At 49.5% G+C, this 25,994-nt stretch overlaps 2 protein-coding genes and 2 long non-coding RNA genes across 4 annotated transcripts in view; 1 reads left to right on the forward strand and 3 right to left on the reverse strand.

Annotated features, from left to right (window-relative positions):
- LOC116634389 overlaps positions 1 to 20,979 on the forward strand; it is an 86,271-nt gene extending 65,292 nt beyond the window's left edge. Inside the window, exon 4 of the long non-coding RNA XR_004299962.1 lies at positions 17,352 to 20,979. This is a non-coding gene — a long non-coding RNA (uncharacterized LOC116634389). The remainder of the gene's footprint in view (positions 1 to 17,351) is intronic.
- HOXD1 (homeobox D1) lies at positions 4,297 to 6,552 on the reverse strand. The gene is made up of 2 exons (XM_032407565.1): positions 5,785 to 6,552; positions 4,297 to 5,413 (listed from the first exon to the last, which is right to left on the reverse strand). The coding sequence occupies exons 1-2, from the start codon at positions 6,428 to 6,430 to the stop codon at positions 5,079 to 5,081; spliced, it is 981 nt and encodes a 326-aa protein (XP_032263456.1). The 5' UTR covers positions 6,431 to 6,552; the 3' UTR covers positions 4,297 to 5,078.
- LOC116634395 lies at positions 13,563 to 15,871 on the reverse strand. The gene is made up of 3 exons (XR_004299963.1): positions 15,748 to 15,871; positions 15,480 to 15,561; positions 13,563 to 14,595 (listed from the first exon to the last, which is right to left on the reverse strand). It is a non-coding gene; the product is annotated as an uncharacterized LOC116634395 (long non-coding RNA).
- A 978-nt stretch (positions 20,980 to 21,957) lies between the features above and the next one.
- Positions 21,958 to 25,190, reverse strand: HOXD3 (homeobox D3). Its single transcript, XM_032419686.1, has 2 exons — positions 24,650 to 25,190; positions 21,958 to 22,715 (listed from the first exon to the last, which is right to left on the reverse strand). Exons 1-2 carry the CDS (start codon positions 25,188 to 25,190, stop codon positions 21,958 to 21,960), a joined length of 1,299 nt encoding a protein of 432 aa, XP_032275577.1.
- Positions 25,191 to 25,994: the final 804 nt, after the last annotated feature.

Raw genomic sequence — 25,994 nt, forward strand, 5'->3', positions numbered from 1 at the left:
CCTCTCCCTCTGCCACTCCCCCTGCTTGTGCTCTCTCTCTCTCTCTCTAGCGAGAGAGAGAGAGAGAGCAAGAGAGAGAACACAAGTCAAGGGGAAAGGCAGAGGGAGAAGCAGACTCCCCGCTGAGCAGGGAGTCTGATGCAGGGCTGGATCTCTGGACTCCAGGATCAGGACCTGAGCTGAAGACAGACGCTAAATCGACTGAGCCACTCGGGTGCCCCTACACACACACAATCTAAAGATAGATAGCTTAAAACGTAAAGGCCTCTTGTTGATGCTAATCTTACACAGCTACATTATTGTTAAATAAACTTTTCAGTAATAACCAGCAAAGTAAGGGGCTGTGGCAGAATACTAGGGTGAAAAGGAAACTTAATGATCATCCAGACCAAACCCCTCTGTTTTATAGAAGAAACTGAGACCACGGAAGTTATGTTCCCTTTTCATTATAAATCACGACCGATGCTAAAACCCACATCTCCTCCCTTAAGAATAATGTTCTTTTTTTTTTTTTTTTCACAGTCCTTTCCTCAGCCTTGGTGATTCCATCCTTCTGGGAAATGCTTAGAAGTCAGCAGTGTAGCTGTCATCTCTGGTTCTAGATTTCTCTTCTGTTTGTATCATTGAGAAGGAAATACAACAGAAAAGAACCACCGGGATGAAATAGAGCTCCCATTACCAGACAGTGAAATAGTTCAGCCAGCTAGTAGCCCCGAAGAGCAGAGTGGGATCGAGGCACTCGGAGTGTAGAACAGAGCATTATCTACTATTTGATGCACTTTAGGAGGAGCAAATGGTCATTCTGGTTCCAAGATGTTGGAGAAAAGCAAACTGCTATCATCTTACAAACAATGGCTAGGTATTGGGAATGGAGCAACAATTTCAGAAGGGACAGAGAGGGATTTATGATGAACCCAAAGAAACTTGGGGTGCCTGGCTGGCTCAGTCGGTAAAGCATGCAATTCTTGATCTCCGGGTGGCAAATTTAAGCCCCACATTGGGTGTAGAGATTACTTAAAAATAAAATCTTAAAAAAAAAAAAAGAAACTTAAGCTTCACTCACTTGGGCTCCTCCAGACCCTGGAAGATACCCTAGCAATTTTGTATTCATGATTTTTTTTTTTCTTAAAGACGTCCCTCAAATTGTAGTTTAGGGTCAACAAAACCTCTTAAGAATGGGATGTGCTAAATAGTCTAGCGCCCTCTAGAAAAACCTCAAAAGTGTCAGTGACCTGCTCTATTAGCTACTTACAAGTCTGTGGCCATCCTTTATATTTATTAAATTATATCAATAAGACTAGTAGAAGTGGAAGAGATAATGTTTAAGTCTTTACAGTCTAAGTAATAGACCTTCCTTTCATGCCAATATTTAGGAATTCTTTCCTCTTGGTTCACTATTGAATTTAAAGAGTTTCTATTGAATTTATATTTCTGCATAACAATTAGAACTTCAGAAGCAGTTATAAGTGAGATGTTAAATAGAACTATTTTGTATGTTTGTTGCATGTTCATGCTCTGGAAATATGCTCTAGAGGACAAAACCATGAAAATCTTGATTTCTATTTAGATGGAGATTTATCATTATTTGTGAGATATGTCCAGTATGGTTTCACTTTAAAACCACAAATAAAGTTTTAACAATCGGTATTTTTCTTGTCAAGAGGTCTGTGGTCAGACTAAACATTTCTCTGAACCTGATTAGGTCCTGAGGTTTTTAAATTCAATATTCGGCAAATATAGAGCATTTGTTTGGCCGTAAGAAATAATTAAGAAGTCCAGAGTTAATGCAGCTCTCCTGAGTCTGCCCCTCTTTTCTGATGACATGATAATCGGACATAACCTCTCTGGTCTCAGGCCTCACATATATGAGACTGGCGCAGAATGCATACAATTAATCCTTTGAGGATTTAGGTGACATTGCTCTAGGTTTTTACATTAGCAACTCCTTTGTTTGCTAGTACTCAAGTCATGGAAATTTAAATATTATTAAATGCTTTATTTCTTCTTCCTCACTCCCAACTATCCTGAATCCAGAAAAATAGACACACGGCCATTCTGCGAAGACAAAGGAACATTGAACAGTAAATTATACAACAGCCAGAACTGTCCACTGTGTATTCATTCTTGTAACGGACTGCTGGAGGGGAAATTAGCATACTTAGTTTGAATTCTTATAAAATAGAAATGGGATTGTTTTAGCAGTTTCACAGTTTGCATAGTAACCATCATACTTCATGGATGACCTCACTCGAAATAACACAAGGCTCTGAATAATGAGAAGGGGAATGTTCTATAAACAATCCAGATGGGTTAGGTACCTCCACTGACAAGATGTATTTAGTGAAGTCTAAAATCCACTTTTCCTGTACAAACACAGTGTCACTGTAATCCCATGGACTGCATTTACTTTCTTAGGGCTGAACTCTCTTTTTTCCAATGATAGGCCTAAAACAAAACATGCAGAAGTCATTGAGTCGTTTCTGTAGCATTTTCATTGCTAAAAGGGACCTCCAGAGGTCACCTCCTTCATCCCCATCTCCAGCCAGGACTCTCCCTAATACTGAATATAGCTGTATAGTGATCTGCATTAAGAAAGCTTTTAAAGATCCCTGGGGTTGGTCAAAAAATAGCTAATATTGGCCTGATTCATAGAACAACATTATACGTATGTCAAAATAGCCACCTTCATCAAGGAAGACATCCATCAGGGTTAAGGGCTAGCAGTAGCTTCAAAAGGAAAAGCTTTATTTTCTCAGAGAAAAGGATGGTAGATTAAGGAAATGACCCAGGGTGTTGGCATCTTGTTTGTTTGTTTGTTTAGGTGTACACGGAATGCTTATCAAAAAGGAAACATTGTCTTGTCAAAGACCACTGCAGGGGAAACAAGCTAGCAGATGACAACTCCCATAACAAGTTTTTTCAAATAGCTGGGGTGGGGGTGCTGTTGTTTCAGACCAGATCTGATTAGCATCAAGTCCATGAAGGGCAGATGGTGAAACATAAGCATGATATTGACAACCCGAAACTACTACTACACTGTATGTTAACAAACTGGAATTTAAATAAAAACCTTAAAGATAGAGTGCAACTGTGAAAAACAAACAAACAAACAAGAATAATATTGACAGACCTGCTTTTTAAGTGATATCTCTAACCCCTAATCTGCTGAGTTTGTTAGAGCTTATAATTTTATTTCTCCAACTCCATTAAACTGTGACTGCAAAGGACAGGGATTTAAGTGTAATTTCAATCTTCTAAGACAATCATATCGGGGATAGTAATCCTCCACAACTGTTAGACTTTGAATAATTGGATTCAAAGCACTACACTAGAATCTAGAAATCTAGCTAAAAGGAGAGCTGAGGTTCGTATCTGGATTGTTTGGGCCTTGAAGCCTTTTGGTTGAATTATAGAGAGATTTTAAAGATACAGCTATGGCTATTCATAAAGTGAGGGAAATGAACTGCCCTGACAACTGTCCCAAGTATCCACTTGGCTTTGTGTATTAATGCTGCGTTTTTTCACATAGTGTATCTGTAAGGTTGCATAAAAGCCTGGTCAACCACGCGTGCTTTCAGGGTTAGGAGCTGGTGGGCTGGGTGGAAACAAGCTTAGAGGCTTACCACCACATACCCTCTTGCCATCTATCAGATTTTGTGCTTTGAAACTTCTTTCAAAGAAGTCACTTGAAAGTATTTCATTTTTAAAAACAGAAAGGTACCCCTCTGCTCTCTTATTAGGCCAGATGTCAGTCTGCGTTGCAGGAAGTGGAAAGCTCTGACTAATGGCCTCTGCCAGCCTCCTTCGTAATTCTTGACTTTGGAAATGGGAAGTCCGCCATTGAGAACTTTCTGACGTGCAGCTGCCTTTCTCAGAGAACACTAACCAACTAGCAAAATCTTCAGGTTGCCTTTTCTTGTTGTGAGAGCAAGAGGCAAAAGAATAAGGAGATCTCGCTACAGCGTCTTCTTGGCTTTACAACATTCCCACAGTGGACACCTAAACTTTGAGTTAATGTGCAGTCTACATATTCACCGAAAAACTCAGGCACTTAAAATAAGTACAGTACCTCCTTAGTTACTTGACTATTTGGCAGAGTAGTTTTTCTTCTCCCTTAAACTGCTCAGATAATTGTCCGTTACCTGTTGTTTGTGTATACAACCTGTCAGATGTGTTATTTTTTTTAAAGTTATCAATCTAAACAAATTCCCAGAGCAGAATCAAGAAATTGCAAATAGAAGAAACCAAATTAGCTTTTAAGAAAGATAATGAAAATGAAAGGAGTGTAAGGAAAAACAGAGAGTAGCAGATTCTGTAATTTTTATTACAAAAAAAAAGTTCAAACCCTTTACATGCTATGACATTAAATGTCATATAGAAGTTCATTGCAAGCAAACCTTTTTAAAAATATACATACTGTATATATTTACATTCCAGTCTAAGTAACTGGTGTCAAGGTGTAGTTCAGGTTCTAGTGTTCACCCACCTTGTGGATTTGTTCAGCTACTAACTAGACAGCGATTGTATCTTCACTCAGGCACATAAAGAGGTAGAAACTGCTTTTAAAAAAGAAAAAAAACCAAGTGGAGTGCAAATGTGAAGATCATCATTGAAGCAGCTTAGCTACATCAAGAAGGCCCTAACTAGCTTTGGTCATCTCAAGCTAAATACATGTAGCTGGTCCTTTAACTTAAAATCAGAAAAACTTGGGGTAGATGTTCTTCTGAGCACATCGGCGGTTGGCAGAGATCAGCAATAATGCTCTGCCACTCTGCACCAAAGAATTGCATATGACTAAGACAACATAGCAGCAGGGCTGGGCTGGCAGTTGGGCACCTTTTCCCTGGTAAGACACAAATAATACACAAATGAGTGGCTTAAGGGACCTCAAATTGGTATCTGTACGCCTACAGCCTGGAACTTAGAAGCCCACCAAGATACTCCTTTCCCAAGTGAAACCTCTGGTAATTTCTGCCCATGCCCACCTCCAACCCAAACTGAGCTTAGTAGAGTCTAGACAGGGGTGAGGCGGCCTATGACTTCTGCCGGCCAAGGTTTCTCAGTCTCAAGACTAAACCTCATGAGGGCTCTTGGGCCTGAGAAGGGCTCCCTGGCTTCTTGCCAGACTTGATGGTGCTCGTTCCTGAGAGGGGGAGTTGGAGGGAAGCCACAGGGGTGGCAGAGGGCAGAAGCCCTTCTCGTTCTCTCTTCTTCTGTTTCATCCTGCGGTTCTGGAACCAGATTTTGACTTGCGTATCATTCAGCTGCAAGGAGTTGGCTATCTCGATGCGTCGGGCTCGAGTTAAGTACTTATTGAAATGAAACTCCTTCTCCAGTTCTGTCAGTTGCTTGGTGCTGAAATTCGTGCGGATCGCGCTGGAGGGGCTAGCGGCTCCATACTCGGCGAGTTTGCCTGCAAAGTAAAGACAGGGCATCGGGGGTGGGGGGTGAGAGGACGCGGACCCAGAACGCGGGCGACCGGCGGAGCTGGTTAGAATCGAAGTTACAGCGCACTTCTCCTGGGGCTCCAAGAACCCAGCAGAAACGCCCCACGGAGAGCTCCTTCCTGAAATTTCCTCAGGGCCTGGCCCATTCTCGAAGCGTCTACTTGGGGCACGCTCTATGGAACGCGCCTACTTAATAATGCCTCGGAACGCACTTCCCGCATAAGCCCTAAATGGCCGTCCGGAGGGGCAGCTGCCACGCGCTCCCAGCGTCACTCTGCCGAGGGGGGGCTCCGATCCCAACCCCAGTAGAGCGTCCGTCCGAGGCCCAAGTACTTACTTTTCCTAGGGGCGTTCCTCTTCACTTTCATCCACTCGAAGGTGCTGAAGGCGGCGGGGAGGCCGGAGGCTGGCGAGGCCGACTTGGGGTAGGCACCGGGGGCCGGGGACGCGGTCTGGAAGGTCCCGGGGTGGCCGTCGGCTGGCTCTTTCAGACACGCCGGCAAGGGGCCGGGCTCGCCGAAGGCCGCGTAGTCCACCTGGCCGCTGAGGAGAAAGGAGCCGCCGCCCGAGAAGACCGCGGAGGTCGCGTAGTGGACGTGCGCCCCGCCGTCGTCGGCCGGCCGCCCGAGCGCGCACGGGAAGTCGTAGGCGGACGCCGGCCCCAGGAAGCCGTAGTCTGCACCCCCTGCCGCGGCAGGTGCGGCGCCCGGCTCGTAGGCACCCTCCAGGGTGCAGGGCGCGAAGGAGGGCGCGGCCGGGGGCGGCGCGGGAGGCTGCGCGGGCGCGGCTGGGGGCAAAGGCGCAGGGCGCGCGGCGGCCAGGGGCAGGCAGCTGACGAAGGCGCCGTCGCCGCTGCCCAAGGGGAAGGCGGGCTGCAGGGCCACGGGCCGGGCGTCGGCGCGGCAGAACTTGGGCGCGAAGCTGAGCACGTCGCCGCCGCCCCCGCCGCTGCCACACGACACGTACTCCAGGTAGGAGCTCATGGTTCCGGCCCACGCGCCTGAGCGAGCAGGCCGGGGCCGGAGTGCGGGGCCGGAGTGCGGGGCCGGGCAGGACCGCCGCGGGCTGCGCCGCTCCACCTTTCTTCCCTACCGGAGCTGCCTTCGCCGAGCCATGGCGAGCGAGCCCGAGGTAAATAGTGGCCTAATATAGCGGCGGGGGTGGCCACGTGGCGCTGGCCGGCCAATGGGCGCCTGCCCCGCACGGCCGGGGTCCCGACTGGCGCACGGCTCCACGCGCCTGCCCCGCCGCCAACTTTGCCAAACCTGCGGGTGGCCGCCGTCCAGCACCCCCCCGCTCCCCGGCCCGGGAGAGAGCCGGCGCGGCCCACGGGCGGCCTGGGGAAGGGCGGGGCGAGAGCGCAGGACGCCTGCTGCCCGGACAGGTACTGGACGAAGCGGGAGGAGAAAGGCAAAACTGGCCGCTCGCGTGAGGACAGAGGGGGAGGAGAAGCTTGGTCTTCTGGATCGGTGGGTGGCTGACCCCTCGGTTGCGGATTGTGGGCACTAAGGTGGGGAAGGGGTTAAAAAGGAGCGTGGACTTCAGCCTGTGGGGACTGCTCATAGCCTTTTCCCCCGGGAAGGTAAAGTATTCCTCTCCGTCTCTACTCTGAGTCCTATGCGCTTTAGGTTTTCCCGGCACTGGTGTTACCCCTCTCCTAAACCTAGAGTACAGGCTTAATTTTCCCTCGTTTTCTCCCTGCCTCCGATTCATGGGACTAAATTGTATGCCCTGGGTGCTGTGTACCTGGGGCGGCACAAAATCTTCACGTTTAGACTAGATTTTCACGTTACTTCGCAGCATCCCTTCAGTTCGCGTTCCTTCCATTTGTGGCGGCGTGATAAGGGTGCGTGTTGGGGCGCCAGGTTTTGATTTGGACAAAAGATGAGGTTTCTGCCCTGTGGGGAAATTTACCAGATCTCCCCCTCTAACTAGGTTGTCCAACTAAAGACTCTGCCCTTGTGGTGGAACGCCAGTGCTCCTCTCGGGGAGGCTGGCACCCGCCCCGCGGCTGGGGCGGCGCACGTTCTCTCTGAGGCGCTTGGCTCCAGGGCGCAAAGGCTTCCCAGGGACCGGTCAGATCTCAGAGGTTTGGACGGGCTTGTACCTCGAAGCAATTAAAGCTTCTATTCCATCAGATAAGTGCTGCGTCGTCTCTTGCGAGTGAAATCTGAGGGCTCACAATGTTAATGGGCTCACGTCCTTCCCTTGATAATATGGTTTTGTTTACTGAGCGTAGAGAGACGGGAAATAAAAGTGCAACTGGCACAGGAAATGAAGAGTAGAAGGGTTACAAAGACAAGCTTTACGTTGACAAATTTTCCAACTTCCTTGAACATTTCTTGTAATGTTTTCTTCTTTGGGGCTGTAGGAAAATAACAAATTAAATAAATAAATGTTATTTACACACAGCAGTCATGAAAGAGAGTGGTTTCCTAAAACTGTGTGAATAGGGTCTACTCTTGGCTTATTCAAGTGCCCTTGAGAATTTGATCTATTATAGCCTCTTAGTTATGGTGACAGAGGTTTTATTATTGTTTTACTGATCCACTTGTCATGAAAGAGCGATTGAGTCCTTGCCTAAAATTCCGCTCTGAGGAAGCCTGGAAAGTAGGAGCCATCACAGTCCAGGGAGCCAGTCCCTTACTGGGATGTGAACTTGTGAATAAACAAAGCCACACCAAACGTGTTGCTGGTGAAACTGAAGTTGAGCCAAGGTGGGGAGGGGGTAGGTAGAGAGTACACACCTAGGAATGAGCACAAAACTAACAGGTCTGGGGTTCCTACCCTGCTGGATTTCTTGGACTTGATTGGGAAATAGAATCCTGTGCTGAAAATCGCCCTTCAAACTTGATGTTGCTACTTCAGTTTTCTCCTATAGCCAATCAGATGACAAAGGTCCTAAATAGTCTTTTGAAAGAGAAAAATAGAAGCTCTTTTTTAGCTCCCTGATCAGGAAATGATAGAGCTCTTCAGAGCTAGCTCAGGCTTCATATGTAGAAGTATTTCCTTGCTGTCCCTCACTCTGTGCTCTTAATACAAAAATATCAGCAACTCAGATGCTGCTGGGGTCACATAACACTTCACTCACCCCTGGCTAGACTTTAATAGCCAATTTTTACCAGCATAATGACCCAGTGTGCACACTCCTATCTCAAAACTATAAGTCTTTCTCTCAGAAGGTACTCATTTAATCACAGCTCCTAGGCCCAGAGGCCCCAGCAAGTCAGGAAGGAGGATGGCCTTGTAAACCTCTCTGGAGAAGACATCCAGCTGGCTGCAACTCAGGATGTAGGACAGAAAATCTGGCCTGATTGTCTGGCAAGTCTGACCAAAACCTATCATATTAAGCACCTTTGCTCTAAGGTTTCAGGAAAAACAGGCAGCCTAGGTGCCTTGGCAAACTTCATTGCAACAGGGACCAGGTTTCTGCTGCTAAGCATTGGGAGCAAAGGTTGGGTGCTTGCTGTCACAATTAAGCATTGACTTTGATGCACCCATAAGCTGTCCACACTATTTCCCTGAAGCAAAATTTTAGAGATTGAACTTTTTTTTTTTAAGATTTTATTTATTTATTTGACAGAGAGATAGAGAGAGAGCGCACAAGTAGGCAGAGCGGCAGGCAGAGGGAGAGGGAGAAGCAGGCCCCCCGCTGAGCAGGGAGCCTGATGCGGGACTTGATCCCGGGACCCTGGGATCATGACCTGAGCCAAGGGCAGACGCTTAACCAACTGAGCCACCCAGGCGCCCTAGAGATTGAACTTCTGCGGATGGAAGAAAATGTCCTAAAAGAGAATGAGATTTTTTTTTTTTAATTGCATTGTTTTGTTTTCAAAACTATAGGTGAGAGTGGGTGGGTGAGGTATTCAATATTTGTTCAGACCCAATTGTAGTTCTCTGATAATTGCTTACAGAGAGCTGCGTTCTGTTCGTCCTCTCTACTCCCTTTAGTCTCTCAGGTTTTGGCATATCCTACACCTTGGGGCCCAGAGTTGCCATCTCCACTCCTGGACTGGTTCTTGACTTGCTTAGATTGGAGTCAAGACTCTGGTTATCTCAGACTCAGATTCAACATTTGCCAAGGACCTACTGTGTACGAATGTTTTGTTAGGGGAGGTCTAGGCTGCAAAAAAAGATATTCTCAAGCCAAAGGAACAAGAGATTCATTACTGGCACAAGTCTCAGCTATACTATAAATCTACTCCAGAAGAATCGGAATCTATAATTTTCTAAGGAGAGATTGGAAGATATTATTGGAGGAAATGTATGTAGAAAGTGTGAACATAGGATACTTTGAGTACCTTTAAAGTTTGTCTCCTAGATGTTCACAGGGTATGAGAGAAATGTCTTACTAATTTTATTGCTTGTTCAAGTCATGAATTCCCAAGGGTCACTTGCCCTGCTAGGTCCTGGTGCTGTGAGTTCTCAGCAGGAGGTGACAGCAGAGGGGCCTGATTGCCAGGTTGTGTTTGATGTAGGAATGCTTTGAAATCTCTCCCATACTGCTAACCAAGGCAGCCACCCCCCACCCCCACCCCCATGACAACCTTTGTCTCCCATTCGAGCTACAAGCCTTTTTTCCTGCAGACAGAAGACAGAAGTGATGGAGGGTGGCACTCTGGACTTCTGTGTGTTTACAGTTGTTCCTAAGAAGTCTCTTGCAACCCCTCTCCACAAGCCTCATCATGTTACCCCTTGGAGATGCTTTGAGACATGCAAACTCTTGGCTCCACAGCCCCAAAGGATAGAAAGGCTCTTGCTTGTTGGGGTGAAAAGCAGAGGGGGAGGTGGGGTTTTCTCTTAAGCAAGATTTGTAGTTCTCTGCAGCAGCCCTCAGTCTTCCGTGGGAAGTGGGGGTGAAAGGGATCCTAAGGACAAGAATTTTAAACCTGTCAGAAGCTTGTTCACATGACCCTCCCTGAGGAAAAAGTTTAGAGTGCTGTGCCTTTCCCTGAGAGCTTTGTGAATGGAAGCCTCATGGGTCAAGCCCTTGCCTGGCACACAGTAAACATCCAAGAAAGGTTTGTTGGACAGAAGTAAAAATGGACAGAATGGTGGGTTGTTGTTCTTTTTTTAAGATTTTATTTATTTATTTGACAGACACAGCCAGAGAGGGAACACAAGCAGGGAGAGTGGGAGAGGGAGAAGCAGGCTTCCTGCAGAGCAGGGAGCCCAATGCAGGGCTTGATCCCAGGACCCTGGGATCATGACCTGAGCCGAAGGCAGACGCTTAACAACTGAGCCACCCAGGCGCCCTAAGAATGGTGTGTTTTTACCATGACTAATACTGGCTAAAGGATATCCCTAGATTATTGGCTCCCAAAACCACTTCATGTGGGTAGGAATCATCATAGAAGCTTCTTTAAAAGTGCAGGTTCCTGAGCCCACCCAAGAGATTTTAATCCAATATATCTGACTCTGGTAGGAGTTTTAATAAGCCTCTTGGGTGATTCTAAAGCAAGGTTCTTTGGAACCATACTTTGAGAATTTCTGTTTCAGGAGCTGGTTTGGGGTGGGCAATGTAGGGAGAGAGGGGTGATTCTGTAGGAGGGGCCCTTGACCAGCACCATGAGAACTCATTGCTAACTAGAACATGAGTACACCTGAACAATGTTGAGAAGCCTGTTGGGTGGTAGGGGCAGAGAATGTTAAAGCCAAACCTGAGTCTAGTTGGGGTGAAGTTTCCTAAATATCCTTAAGTAGGAGTTTCCCAAGTTTTGCTGACAAAATAGTGCTTTGCAGAGACCCGGCTTCTGCTCCTTGCCACTTTCCTAACTTGGCTTTGCGGATGCTAGCAAGGTAGGAAGTGAAAGGGTTTTTTCTCTCCCAGTCTCCTCAGAGAAACTTTAGAGTGGTTTTGAGGTAATGGAAAGAAGGAAGGAGTAAGAATGGGGGCGTCTCAAGAGGGAGGAGCCAACTCTTCTTTCCTTCCACCTCTCCCAAATTGTCTGGAATGAGCATTTGAGCTCCTGGGATCCAGAGGGGATGAAATGTCTGTTGGCCTAAGCTGTAACTAACTCTTCCTTTGGCTAAAAATGGACCTTTCATATCATAAAATATCAATGCAAGAAGGCTCCTTAGAGACAAGTGACATTGAACCCCTCATTTCAGAAAGGAAGTCACCTTATTCAAAGGTTAAAACACAAAACCATCCTGCAAAAAATGAGGAAACTAACTTGGGTCTCCCGACCGTCCACAGTCTGCTGCCTGTCCACAGTTTACAAAAAGGGAAGAGTAAAGCCGCCCCTCCTCCACACTGTGGCAGCCTCAGTGCTGAGCAACAGAGCAGTGTTCAAGGAGACACCCTTGTTTCTGGGAGGCCCTACAGCCGGTGTGGCTGCCCCGCCCCCTCTGCAATTTGTTTGCTAAACTTGTGCTCCAGGATTCTGAGGCCACACCTTGAGCTACTCCTGCAGGAGAAGGCAGAGAGGATCTGGGTTCTCACCCCTTCCACCAAGCAAGGGTAAAGGATCCCCTCATCTCCTGCTGAGCTTGATCCCTGGGGGATCAAAACAAGAAATAACCTTAGATTAATGTAACTGGATAGTACAAATTTAGGACATGTGTGAACACACACAGGTGCACCCAGGTCAGGTTTATGTGTTCAAGATTCAAAGGGTACACAATGGTATGCAGTGAAAATCTTTCTCCCACCCCTGTCCTCAGCCACCTAGATCCCCTTCACAAAGGTTATTAGTTTCTTTTGCCTTTCCAGAGATACTTTATACATCTCCATCTATCTATAAATTCCCCCACATTTTTTTTGCGTAGATGATAGCATATTAGACAGGCTCATTTGGCCCCATGCTTTTCCCCCTATTGTATCTTTTTTTTTTTTTTTAAGATTTTATTTATTTATTTGTCAGAGAGAGAGAGAGCTAGCACAAGCAGGGGAGAGTGGCAGGCAGAGGGAGAAGCAGGCTCCCCGCTGAGCAAGGGGCCCTATGTGGGACTTGATCCCAGGACCCTGGGGATCATGACCTGAGCTGAAGGCAGATGCTTAACCGACTGAGCCACCCAGGCACCCTCCCCTATTGTATCTTGAAGATCATTTCATATAAATGCATACAGAACTTCCTGGTTTACTTTTACAATTTCATGCTGTTCTACTGTACATACCTACCACAATTTTAACTAATCCCCTATCAATGGGGATAGAAAGGCTCCTGCTTATTTTCAGTCTTTTGCTATTACAAACACATGTTCAAGTTTTTGACCTATTAGAAAAATTCCCAGACATGGACTTACTTAGTCAAAAGTATGTGCACTGGCAGTTTTGATACAAAATGCCAAATTGCTCTCTTTAGAAGTGAATCAATTTACCCTTCTACTAGCAACATAAGAAAATTCCTGTTACCCTATGCTCTTGCCACCTCAGTGGGATAGTAAAATTTTTTATTTTTGCCATCCAATAAGTAAAAAATAATACCTCTTGCTTACCCTTAGAGCATCTCCAGAAATGCCATTCTTTCTTATTTTGTTTGATCCTTTCATAATTCTATTTTACAAATGGTAATACTGACACAGAAAAGATAAACTACTTGTTGTCATTACATCCAGTGTAAATGGCCAAGGTCAGATGTTCCAACACTCTTTCCCATACTGCACTGTGTCACAAGGAAGCCTAAGGAGGTTCAAAGAGAGTGGGTGGCTTCAAGCATTCCCTGAAAGACACATGATATAAAAAAGCTTTCCGACATCTGCTAAGAGGCCTCCTCTTTAGTGGTCTGATACCAGGACCACATTTCTGCGTGTGTCCCTGGAGAGTACCCTCCGGAAGCAGAGGAGCTCTAATTAGCAATATGATCTGACCTAGTCCAAAGCATTAGTTGGATTCAATATCTGGGAAGCAGGAGGGTGTTGTTTTTAATTTTCCTGAGACTTATTTCTCACTGGCCACCCAGGATCTAAGTTTTGATTAGCATGGTGTGGGTAAGAGGATGTTTTCCCTAGGTTTTAGCTTTGCATAGGACACTCACTTGGACTTGGTGAAGGTAATTCCTAATGTGGGCATGTGCACATGCGCGCGTGCGCGTGCACACACACACACACACACACACACACGGTAAACTTCTGAGATAGATACCTATTGATTGTTACATTGGTGATGAAACTGAAAGCCAGAAAGATTAAGTGAATTGTTTAGGGTCATACAGTGTATCAGTTAGCAAAACAGAAAACACAATGTAGACCTAAAACTGAATTCTTTAGTTTCCCCTGCAAAGTATTCTCTTCCCCCTCCTGTATTCATTTTGGTGAATGACCTGAGTACCTACTCAGGTCCTCTAAATAGAAACCTAGGGATTAATAGCTGTAACTCCTCTTTCACTCATCCAGTTATCACCAAGTCCTGTGAATTTGTCCTCCTAAATGTCTTTCCTCTTCATCATCATTATCTTAGTTCCTCTCTATGCTGGATTATTGCAGCAGCCTCCCTTTTTTTCCTTCTTGCCTCCTATCTCTGCTTTCTCCAGTCAGACACAGTATCCCAAAGAGGAAGTTTCCAATACATAACCTCACATCCCATTTTAAAACTTTCAGTGGCTTCCCACTGCCTACAGATCAGGTCCAGACTCCTTTCCATGAACCCCATACAACCTCTCTTTCCAGCCAGATGTTCTATTCCAAAGGATTCTTCTTGTTCCAGGCCAAGACCTTGCTTTCTTCCCTTCTTGCTTTGCATGTGCTGCTCATTCTGCCTGGTATGTCTCTTCTTCCTTCCTAAAAAACTCATACTTCAGGAACCCAAATTCACCTCCCCTGAGAAGACTTTTTTTGACACTACAGTAATGTTAGAGGCTCCTTCTCTTTATTCCAGGAACATTTTGGTCACACCTGTGTTATAGCATCTGTCACACTGTTTTAGGATTCTTTTTCTCCCCCGGTAGATGAAAAGGTGCACACTATTAGTGACTCATTTTTATATCTCAGAGCCCAGCACAGTGCCCACAGGAGCTGTTCAGTAGGTATTGCTGAAAGGCAAGGAGAGAAGGACACACTCTGAGCCAAGGACAACAGGACCAGTATTTTAATTGCTTAATGAGTTCAGAACACTGTGCAAGGCTTAATGCTTCAGCTTGTATCTATCTAAAGCAAAATGATAGTAGAACATCTCTCCAAAGCAAGTTCATTTCCACCCAAGAGGAGGCTGAAAGAGAAGAGGGGAGGGGGGAGTTGGGATTTTCTGTCTTTCAGAGGCTCTTTCCTATAGGCTGAGGCAACACTTAACTAACTCCAGAAATTTCTCAGCTGATGTCACTTAGACAAAGAATAAAAGAGGGGGTAGCCTGGAACTTTCTTAGAATTTACAAAGAGAACTACAAATACCACTCAAGAAGGGGTATAAGAATGCTTCACCACCCACTTACCCAAGCCCTCCCGCGCTAAACAGCTCTAATGCTAATGCCCCTCCCCCCCCGCCCTGCGCGCCGTTTGCGGTCTTTTAGTCTATCCCTTTATGGTATTTCTAAAATGACCCCAAAAGAGCTGATGTAAAAATATTCCAGTCCTTCCTTCACACCAGACAAGAGAGGAAAGGCATATCATTGTGGTTGGTATCTTAAGTGTATTTTTATTGTTCTTTTTATATGGCATTCAAGTTTAGTTCCAAGTTCAACAGGGGTGTTATCCTGCTTCCTCCCACACAAATTAGTCCTGCAGGTAAATAAGAACGAAACTAGCTCCGCCCCTTCCCTGAATCCTAGTCCCTTGGGAGCCTTTTTTGTGTGTCTGCAAAAACCTTCAGACCCATTGGGATTTTTCTTGTTCTGTCTTGCGAGAGATGGAGTTGTGGCGTGGAGTAGCGCTGAGGGTGTGACGGGGGAGGGAGAAAGCGGCGCTTGTGTGGGGCTGGGGATACCGAGCCACCGTGCGTCCGGGACGGGCGCTGGGGCCCGCCTCTTGGGAGGGCGGTGGGCCGCCAGCGGTCCGAGGGCGGGGCCGGCAGGCGGCAGTAGGGACCCGGAGCGCGGGGGGTGACCGGCCTCGCGCCGCAGGGCGTGGGGCGGCGTCGCACCCTCCGTGAGCGCTCACCCCGCGTGCCTGCGTCTCCTCCGCTTGCGGTTTCTGGTCGGCTCCCAGCTGGCCGGGACTTGCTCTGAAGTAGGAGGAACCGCTGTCGAGCGATAAGTGCACACCGGGTGATTGATGAATTCTTAATAGGACTAACCTCTCCCGCCGCCCCCCACCCCCCGCCCAACCCTCGACACACACACAGAAATCCTTCACCCCAGCCCCCTCCCCAGGCCTCCTCGCTGGCGAGAGGGGACGCGGCCGCCAGCCTGTGGGGTGATTAACTCACCGTTTGTCTTTCCGAAAGTGTGCCAGGTGGATTCCGGCAGCCTGGCCGCGGCCCGGCGGCTCCGGCTCGGTGCTGACTGCGCCCTGCAGCAGGCCGGGCGAGCGCCGAGCGCGCGCGCGTCACATGCTGGCGCGGCCCCGAGACGGCCTTTGTGCCGCGCGACCGCCGGGCCGCCCGGGGCAGGCGGCGGCTATTGTTCCCCGCGGGCGAGGGAGGTGCTCAGACTCGGGGTCCACGCCAGCCTCCTCCCCAGAGTGTCCCCACGTCTGAGGACGGGTGGGGGCTTCCTTTGTGTGTTCTGTGCCTGCGACGGGAACGGCGCGTCGTTGCTGCCCCAGGGGGCCGCAGACGAGGCCGAGGGAGGTTGGTGCCAGCTCGACTACCTTGAGCGCCGCGCAACCCACCCGGTTTCCCGCTCTGCCCTTGCGGAGGAGGCTGGGAGGCATGCGCTATTCGTTGGGCAGCGCTTGGAACAATAGAGTCATCAAAGGGCCTTCGCCCCGGCTCCTCCTAAGTCAGCGACCTCTTCTCCCTTCCTTCAAAAAGGCCCTGGCCCAACAGGTCGTCTTGGCCTGGTTTTAGGTCTGCTTTCCCAGTAAAAACATTTCGTCTGTACCATCAGGGTTCTCCATGAGTCCTGATTTAAATGAAAGTCTCCTCCTTGGGCTCTTACTAATGTTAAAATCCTATTTTCATTATTTTCCAGATAATATTCTTCCATAAAAATGATCCAGATTAGCTATCGGAACCAGTCAAGATATTTTGCCACAAATAGGGACCTTTTGGGGCACCTGGGTGGCCCAGACGGTTGGGCGTCTGCCTTCGGCTCAGGTCATGATCTGGGGGTCCTGGGATCGAGCCCCACGTCAGGCTCTCTGCTCAGTGGGGACTCTGCTTCTCTCTCACACTCTCACTCTGTGCTCTCTCTCTCTCTCTCTGTCAAATAAATAAAATTAAAAAAAAAAAAAGGGACCTTTTGCCTTCTTCTGCTACTGCAAATGACTGGACATCCATTTTCATTTCTTCTTCCTTCATGTGGGAAAACCTTTTGTTCACTGTGCTTCAGGCTGGACCTGGCCTGAAAGTGGGTCCTTGAAGTACCTTTGTACTATTCCAACTTGCCAAGTGGTTATGAGACCTGAGGGAAGTGTTTAGGCATGGGCTTTAGGTCAGGTATAGGTAATCATTCGGTACCAACTTTGGGCCCCAAAGATAAGGGCCTTTGTAACTGGACCGAAGACAAGGGAACAATGAAAACTAAGATTTCATCCTCTGGGATGATCTTGACCGCCAGCACCACCAATGCTGTGAGTACAGAGGATTCACCTACCCAGTCTTTTTTTCTCTCCACCCAGGCTCTCCGCAAGAGAGATCTAAGTGAGCTAGTCCTTATAGCTGGTGAGGGTATGGCTGGCGACTCAGTCTCAGCTGTGCCCAAAGTGTCTAGGGATAAGTGTACTCACCCAGGCGGTAGCCATATCCTCTCTGGGAAGTTGCAGTGCCCGGAAGTGGTGAGGCTGTAGGCCTGTGGGGCCTTCTGCCCCTCTTTGTATTTTTATTTAATACTCACAAACTTCGATTCATCCTATTTTTTTTTCTTACAGTTTCTGAAAGAAGGACCAAAGTAATGCCAAGAACTCCCAGATGAAGAGGACCTTCGTGGATCTGTAACTAGGATTAACCAATTCTTTACTTCAAGAGAAAGTTTCAACGAATTCTGAGGATAAAGCCAAACAGGCCCGTGACTGTCCCTTGAGTACTGAGTGTAAACAAGTTTCTGGCTCCTCCAGGTCAAGGAGAGAAACACTTTTCATTAGAATGTTGGGTTTCTTCTTTGTTATTCAAACGTACACCCACACATATCCTCTTCACCCTCCCTAATGAAAAACCTCAACAGATGGAGAGCCTAGGCTCCCAAGACTTATGGCTGAGGAGATGCACTTCACTCAAGGGTGGGTTGGCCGGTACAGAATGGGGGGGGCGGGGAGGAGAAATGAGTAGCTAGCGTAGGTAATCACTATCTTTTAATACTCCTTACAGATAGAAATTCAAAAAATCCTGTTCAGCAAGGTTAGCAGCCTCTGGGGCCTAGGAAACCAATTTGGCTGATGTGTCTCTGATAGGGACTAGGCTTGGGGCTGCACCGGGGGGAAAGTACTCATTCTATATTCTCTCTCTCTCTCTCATTTGAAAGCCTATACAAAGAGATGGTACAAATGGATGCTTAACTTAATGATTCATCAGAGGCGGATTTTTTTCTGTCAGGTCCCTGGTTGAGGCTGAGGTCTGAAAGCCAGGAGGCAGAACATTTACTTAATCGCCCATTCTTACCACCTATCCAGGGGCCAGGACTACTCTTCAGACCTTTCCTCTGCAACTACCCCACACCCCTGGCTAGCTCAATTGGGTCTCTTTACCCCACTCCAGGCTGGATCCTGAGTTTCTCCTGGTAGCCAGGGCAAGCTCTCCCTCTGCCTACATCTCTTTACCCACCCCCACTTCCCGTTCTTCAGTGGGCAAATCGTGCAGCCTCCTCTCTACTCTGCTTTAATTCACTTTGATTGCCTGTACAGAACAACCAGGGGCTCCCAAACGGCTGCCACCCCCATCCATGGGCCTGGGTTTTAGACTCTGAGCCCTTTTCTTCAAGCCTCAGGAGGATCCCGCACAACCTCCCTGACCCCTCCCCTCCCCCCCACTCCACCCTTCAGCGGTCTCTGTAGGGAAAAAAATTAAAAGGAGCTGATCAAGGCCTGAGCCAGAGAGCCACTTCCTCCCCTGGAGCAGCAAACGAGGTAACCTCCCAGAGACCAATACCCAAAGCGAAGCCCGGCCCTTCCTCCCGGCGTAGGCCCTCCGGTGCTATTGTGAGGCCTTACCCGAAGCCGAGGCCATGGGGAAGTTGCGCACACAAAAGCGCAAGGCTCCTGGAAGCCCAGGCTGCTCCTAGCGCCCTCAGCGCAGCGCCCGACAGCGAGGGGTCAGCAGCCTCGAGGCCTTGCGGCGCTCCCCATTGCCCCCGGCGAGGCTGTCTCGGGCAGAAGTCACGGGCTAGGGTGGAGGTTCCCTTCGCCTGCCAACTTGCCCCTTCCCGCTGCCGGTCACACACTCCCCCACTTCCCCCGGGACGGAGAGGCCTGGGCCTGGGGCGCCATTGCCCAGCCCGTGCTCCCCTCCCCCACTCTCTTCTTTCTCTGCTTTTCCGAGACCGGGGAGGGGGGAGGCGGGCGCCTCCGCCGATAGAGCGGCTATTGTGACCCTCCCTCGCTGAGCGGGAACCCTACCGAGAGTGTACCGCCGGCGGGGGAGGAGGCGACAGTGTGTGCAGGCCTCGGGGTGCGGAGGGGGTGGTACTGGGAAATAAATAGACGTGTGCAACCTTGGGCAGTTGGGCCCTTCAGAGGGCGTTTGGTTGTGTTTAGACTCCAGTGCTTCCTAACACTAATTGCAGGCTCAAAAGGAGCAGAATTTATGGCGAAGGCCAAGGCGGCTTGTTTATAATTTATGAAGTTTTAAATGGCTGTGCCGCAGGCCCCCCTCTCGCCCTGGCCGACGGCCGCGCGGGAAGCGCCAACCCAGACTCACCCCCACCCGGGCCCCCCGCCACCCTCCGCGCGCCAGGAGCGACCGAGTGTGCCCATCACATGACACTCACGCCAATGGCAGGAAGGAATCCGAGCTATTCTCAGAAGCCTCGGGGAACCTTTCTCCAAAGGTGAGAGAAAGCCGATTTGTCCCAAGCGAATTCCCCCACCCCATTAGAGAGGGGTGCCTCCGGGCAACCGCCCCGAGAGGGAGCCCCCAACCCCGCACTTCTTTGGAGCCTCAGTGTGAGAGGACGCTGATGTCAGCCGGCCTAGACACCGTTTAAAGTCTAATGCATGACACCCTAAGCCGCAGATGACACTTGGGGCCTTCGCAGACACCCGCAGACTCAGCAGATACTCCTGCGGTAACACACCGCGCTGGAAAACGCCTGGAGCCATAATGCATTATGTATTTTTATTATTATTTATGGTAGGAAGAGGAGATGAGGGAAAACCGGGCTGAATCTAAACAGCCTGATAATTCATCTATTTAATATTTAGCCAGTTAAGAAAGGTGGTTGTAATCCCTGCAAGGCAGCAAGCTCTTCTTTGACTTCCCTAATAGCTTAAAAAATAATTTCTTACAAGACAATTAGAAATTCTGCCTATGGATGCAAATTCCATAGAAAACAATTTTAAGCCTTGAAAGTGGGTAAAATATCCCTTCAGTTGAAGTCATTTATTCTGTTGATACACTTCTACAACATGTATACTCTAAACCTGCTCAAAGTCAAATTTAGCAAAAGGATAGTCCCCTCCCACCCCCAATCTAACATGCCATTTTAAAAACAGCACAAAGGAACAAGGAAACTAAATATTATTTGAGCCATCATTATTTAGCGAAACACAAACATCCAAATAGAAACGACTGTTGTTCCACCAGAAGATTAGAAGTTAAATTATTTCCACACAATGGGAATTTCACCTCGTGTCACGGGGGATGTAGTAGGAGTTGCATTATTTGTCAAACCAAATAGAGATGCGTGGGCCGACTTTGCTGAAATACAAAAGAATTGAACCTTATCTGAAGGCGCTTTCCAAGTGTCTCCTTATAGAGAAGTGGGTGGATGTTGTCTGCCCCTAGCTAAAGCCACGCTAATATTTACAAAATGGATATGAATCCTTGAAGACGTTTTTGCCCGTTTTGTACAAAGAGACAGGAATAAACAAGGTGTTTATACTTGTTATGTTCCATTAATGAAACTTTTATTACTTTACATTGTGGGGGAACGTTTGTTTACTTTAGAAATGAACCACCAACCATTGTAAAGGAAAAAGTCCTGACAGCATTTCCTAGAGAAAAAGCTTAGGTGCGTGTCTCCAAATGATCGTTCCTTTTTGTACACCTTAGCTTTTTCATAGCTCAGTTCTTCTTACAACCTGTGTCTTTTCTTTGATTGTCAGTTTTCTCTTAAAGTTTATGTTTTATTAGCGCAGAAGAGTGAGCGCTGGCCTCCCCAATGTAAATGCAATCTAGAAAAGTCGATTTGTGTCTAAAAGAGGGTGGTGGAACCAGCACAGCAGGCACAGCACAAAGCCCTACCCAAATTATCCCGTCCAGGACATTTCTAGGCTTGCACCCTCAGATTCTCCCCCCTAAGATCAATGCTGCAATGAAATCAAGTATCCCCAGAACCAATTCGTGTACCAGATTCCAAATAAATGAAAAAAATATATATATATATATCAAAGAGCCTATTTGGGGGCCTTCTACTGGGATTGTGCGAAAGATAAAAGGCAGAGTGATCTACTTCCAAGTGTGCGTGATTAACACAGATACACTTCGGACTGAGAAATTTTTTTATTCTAAATATTTGTTCAAATAGTACCAGACAATTTGAAATCAATACACTGTGTCGAGTGGTGAGGGCTGCGGCTGTTGAGAAATGAGTAACGGGTGTCGTGCCACGCCACGGGGCCGCCTGACTCTACCCATGAAGGACAATTTGCGGTCTTAATCCTTTACATCAACTACAAACACCAGCCACGGTTACAACTGTTCAAAACTACTCTCTCAACTAGTTCAGACCAAGGGGACTAAAGAGGTGAAACGTGGCCCCCGCGGCCTGGGAGCGCGTTCCTAAGGTTGGCTGGAGAATTCTACAAATATACACATAAATACATTAAGACGAGGATAAATAATCAGGGAAACGAAATGACTCGCTTCAAATAATAAATACAGATCGTTGAGTCCGTTGCAATCCTTACGGGACGGGAAGGAGCATATAAATTAAGGTCTCCGCAACTAAGCTAGACTCGGGCCAGGCCCCGGGGCTGTCCGGGAGCTGGTCCCTCTGCAGAGCGCGCCGCCGATGGATCTCAGACTTACCTTCGGGACACCATTACCAGATTAGCGTCCCTCGGTCCGCAGTATATGGCACTGTCAGGGTTACAGAGGAGAATTCTTGCGGCTGATTTATGGCGAGTCACCCAAAGAAGGGCGCGCCTGGAGGGGAGGCCCAGTCGCCTGCGTCTCGGCCGCCGTTGGCCCGAGACCCAGGAGGCGGCGACCGGGCCAGAGCGAGGGAGGGGGTCACCGAGCTGCCCCGCGGGCCCCGCCCGCCACCCCAGCCACCAAAGCAAAAGAGGTAATTGCGCCGCGAGTTCGGGCCGGTGGCGGCCGCTACAGATGCGTCAGTTTGGGGGCCTCGGGCAGGCGTCCCTGAGACGAGTGGTGGGCCGAGAGATCTGTGTAGGTGGGATGAGGGTCGCACGGTCCATGGTGGTGGTTGCCGGGAATCTGCGCGGCGCAGCTGTAGTCCACGCTGGCCGAAGACGGGTGCGAGAGGTGGCCCAGGTTGAAGACGGGCCCGGACGCGGGCGCCATGGAGTCGACGAAGTTGCCACCCACGTACACCGGGCTGCCCTGCAGGTTGGCGCTGGCGAAGCCGCCGCCGTTGCTTGCCATGGGGTGGGGCTCGAACTCGGGCGCCGCGTAGCGCTTCTGCTGTGGCAGGCAGCTGCTGAGCGGCGCCGTGTAGGCGGCCAGGCCGTACATGTTGGGCTGAGATTTGGCGAAGGCGGGCGGCGAGGGCGCGTCGTAGGCCAGGCCGGGCACGGGCGGCAGCTGGCCGGAGTAGGCCACGTGGCCGGCGGCGCTGCCCAGCGGCGGGCTGCGCTCCGGGGACTGACCCGCCGGCGAGTGCAGGATGCCCTTGGCCTTCTGGTCCTTCTTATACTTCATGCGCCGGTTCTGGAACCAGATCTTGATCTGGCGCTCGGTGAGGTTCAGCAGGTTGGCCATCTCCACGCGGCGTGGCCGGCACAAGTAGCGGTTGAAGTGGAATTCCTTCTCCAGCTCCACCAGCTGTGCGCTCGTGTAGGCCGTGCGCACCCGCTTGGACGCCGGGCCCGGCGGGCTCTTATCCTCGCAGCTCTCTCCTGGACAGGAAGGGAGACAGAGGAGATGCTGAGCGGGAGGGGAGGGGATGGGCACCCAGGGCCGGAGCAGGGTGCTTCCCTGGCTCCCTTCTCTTCCTCCATCCCTGGCCCCCACTTAATGCTGGCTGGAGTGGGGGAGGGGCGTCTGAGAGATGAGACTCCTGGCGGGACCTCACAGGCCCCAGGCCTACCTAGGAGTTGCACCTGACCCCCCCCCCCCCCCCCCCCCCCCCCCCCGCCCCCCCAGGAGCCGCCCCCCCCCCCCCCCCCCCACCACCACCACCAATCTGCCTTCTGAAGTCCGATTCACTCTGCCGCCCCCTCCCCTCCAGCCTAGTCCATCATCCTGTCCCTAAGGCTAAGGCTGTGGAGGAGTTTAATGAGAGGCTAGTAGCAGCTGGTAAGGCCTAGCACCCCCTCCCAGCCCCCATTCAAGGAGGGCCAGACTTCTTTTGAACACTCTCCCCAGCCTCTGCTGGGGGATGGGGGAGGAAGGCACACCCCCTGTACCTCCCCCCCTCCCCCCCACCTCCCCTGCCTTGCTCTGGGGTGGCTCCTGGGCAAAGCACCCCAGGAAGCACAGAATGAGGGTGGAGATCTTAGCACCTCACTCCAGCTCAGCTGCACCCAAGGGCTCTGCACCCCAACTCAGAAAAGTAATAAACCATAAAAATACTGCCCCTGACTTTCAGGGGCTCCGAGCCCAGCCTGGGTGCATTTTGAGTATTTCCGTGCTAGGAGCAGCAGTCTCAACACTGGTTTCCCCTACCCCTGCCACCTCTCCGCGGCTCGTCCGCTCCCTCCCTGGTTGTACAAATGGATATCTCGGGGGAGGGAGGGGCCTGGGCTTGCAGCTGGGAAGGAGGGGCAGAAGAAGCTTACAGGCTGGAAGGCACTTCCCCCTAGGAGCCGAAGCCCCAGAGAGTTGCAGGCAAACCAGAGACTTGATAAAAAGCTAGTTACATCCGAGGCCTCAAACTAGCCCTGGACCTGGAAGTAAATTCGTCTACCTGAAGATAAACTGCATCAAAGGACACAAGGCCAGGAAATTTTAGGAACCAATCAGGCTAAGCAGAGAGACGCAGCAGGCCTTAGAGCTCCTGGGCCTGCCCATCTTCTGCCACACACCCTGAATGGATCCACAGAAGATCTCAACTCTAGGGTCTCCCTTTTCAGGATGAGAAACCCAAGGCCGTTCCTGTTTCAGAGAACATCCTCTTCCCCTAGGATACACCCCTCCCCATTGTGGATTTGCTGGGATGGGGAGAACTGGGCTGGGGTAGACCAAGTAGAGTCCATGGCTAGTTGTTGCAGCCTCTGGCTGGATTCAAGTGCGCCATTCTGTGGCTTTGTGATCTTGGGCAACTCTAACAGTTTCCTTATCTGTAAAATGGGGATGTTATCATCTACCTACCTCAAAGGGTTCTTTGGAAAATTAAATTAGATAATGCTTGTAAAGCATTTAGCCTGGTTGTTAACATGGAACCACGTTAACATTCCACAGACTTTAGTTTTTATTAACTTAAGGGAGTGGGATTTGTGTGATATGGGCTACATAAGAACCCATGCTTGGAGAATCATGATACCTGACTTCAAGTTTTGGAGAGCTGTCGGATGGAAGAAGGAGCTGAGCTATGACCAACAGCCCAAGAAAGCAGACATTAGGTCAATATAAGAAAAGGCTATCTATTCATAACTGTGGGCCTTGTCCAGCAATGGCACCAGCAGCCTGGAATGGAGCACCCTGTCCCTGTAAGGGTATGGCTCCGGTCAGGGACACTGAAAAGAAAGGCCATTTCGGCATGAGTAGAAGTGTAGACCTATGGCCTCCAAAGCTGCACTTCTCGCCCTGAGTCTCTTGCTTCCTAGGTGAGCTAGCTTCTTGGGGTCATTCTGGGGGACTTAGCCCAGGATGGGCCCCCTCAGAGAGCGACCTGCGGTGGTACAGCTGTTCTTCTGCTTGGAGTTCTGTCGGGACTCTTTCATCCAAGGGAAGATCTGCTTGCTGATGGTGGCTGAGGAGCCAGAAGCATTGGGCCCACCCTTGGCCTTCTTGGCAGGCACTCCACCTCCAGGATTGGTGGGCGAGGATGGGGGCAGGGCTGGTGGTGGAGGAGGGGGCTGTGGTGGCTGCCGCTCTGAGCTCAGGCCGGGAGGCTGGCTGCCACCACCCCCACCCTGGCTGTTCCCAGTGCCAGGCCGCATACAGCTGCCATTGAGTTCAGTTCCTTTGTGGGCTGGGGCTCTCAGAGGTGCCGAGCTCTGGATGGAACAGGCGGAGCCCGGGTAATCAGTGTCCAGGGAGCTGGCAGCAGCAGGGGGTGGGTAAGGCTGATGGGGGGTGCCGTAGCCGTAAGTGTCAGTGGCTTTGCTGTAGCCGTAGCCTCCGAAGAGTCCTGGGTTTTCATAGTAAGCAGCCTTCTGCATCGTGCACTCAGGAAGTTCCAGGGCCTGCCGACCCGGCTCAAATAACATTGACCACCACTGTCTCTTTCACCACCACCTCTGAGGTCTGCCGAGCCCTGAGAGGGCTGGGGTGGCCCCAGGCTCCAGGTGACCTGTGGAGAAGAAAAGTGAAAGCCCCAGAGGGACTGTAACTGACAAGACAGTCAATATAGAAGGACTAGCCTGCTCTCTGCTGCCCACCCACTTCCTAGGGGGAGGAGCTGAGATTTTATGAAGTTCAACTTATTTGAACCCTTGGAAAAGTCTGATAAACATAAGAAAAGCCCTTTCCTTCCTTGAGCTCAACTCCATCCAAGAGAAGGGGCTTCCTCCCCGCCCAGACACTATTTTCTTTCTTCAAGATTGTCAATTTAGCTTTTGAAATGGCATAGAAAAGCACTTATGGCCTCATAGATTTTGACGGCTGATTCTCCCGCTGGACTTTGAGGCCCTTGCAGGCAAGGACTGTGTCTTATTCTTCTATATATTCCTAACACCCAGCCCAGTGCCCTGCCTTAGTTAAGTGCAGTAAATGCTTGTTGAATGAATGAGTGGATGGAACAATCAGTCAATCTTTGGGACACCCCAGGGTGTTCATGAAAAAAGAAAGCTCTATAACACACTCCGAACAGCCAGAACTCTCAAAAAAAAGAAGAAAAAAAAAAAGTATCTCCCCCACCTGGTTTCAAAATCACAGCATCTTTCATGAAGACCCCGGTAGTCCACTTTCCAGTGACAGGGTGAGAATCTGCCCAGTGAACTCTGTGGGTCAGCACTGTGAAATGTACTAGGAGATAAAAAACCAAGAACACTTAGACTCCCAAACTTATTTTG

The sequence above is a fragment of the Phoca vitulina genome, unplaced genomic scaffold, assembly GCF_004348235.1.
Source record: "Phoca vitulina isolate PV1807 unplaced genomic scaffold, GSC_HSeal_1.0 scaffold1, whole genome shotgun sequence".
Classification (NCBI taxonomy): domain Eukaryota; kingdom Metazoa; phylum Chordata; class Mammalia; order Carnivora; family Phocidae; genus Phoca; species Phoca vitulina.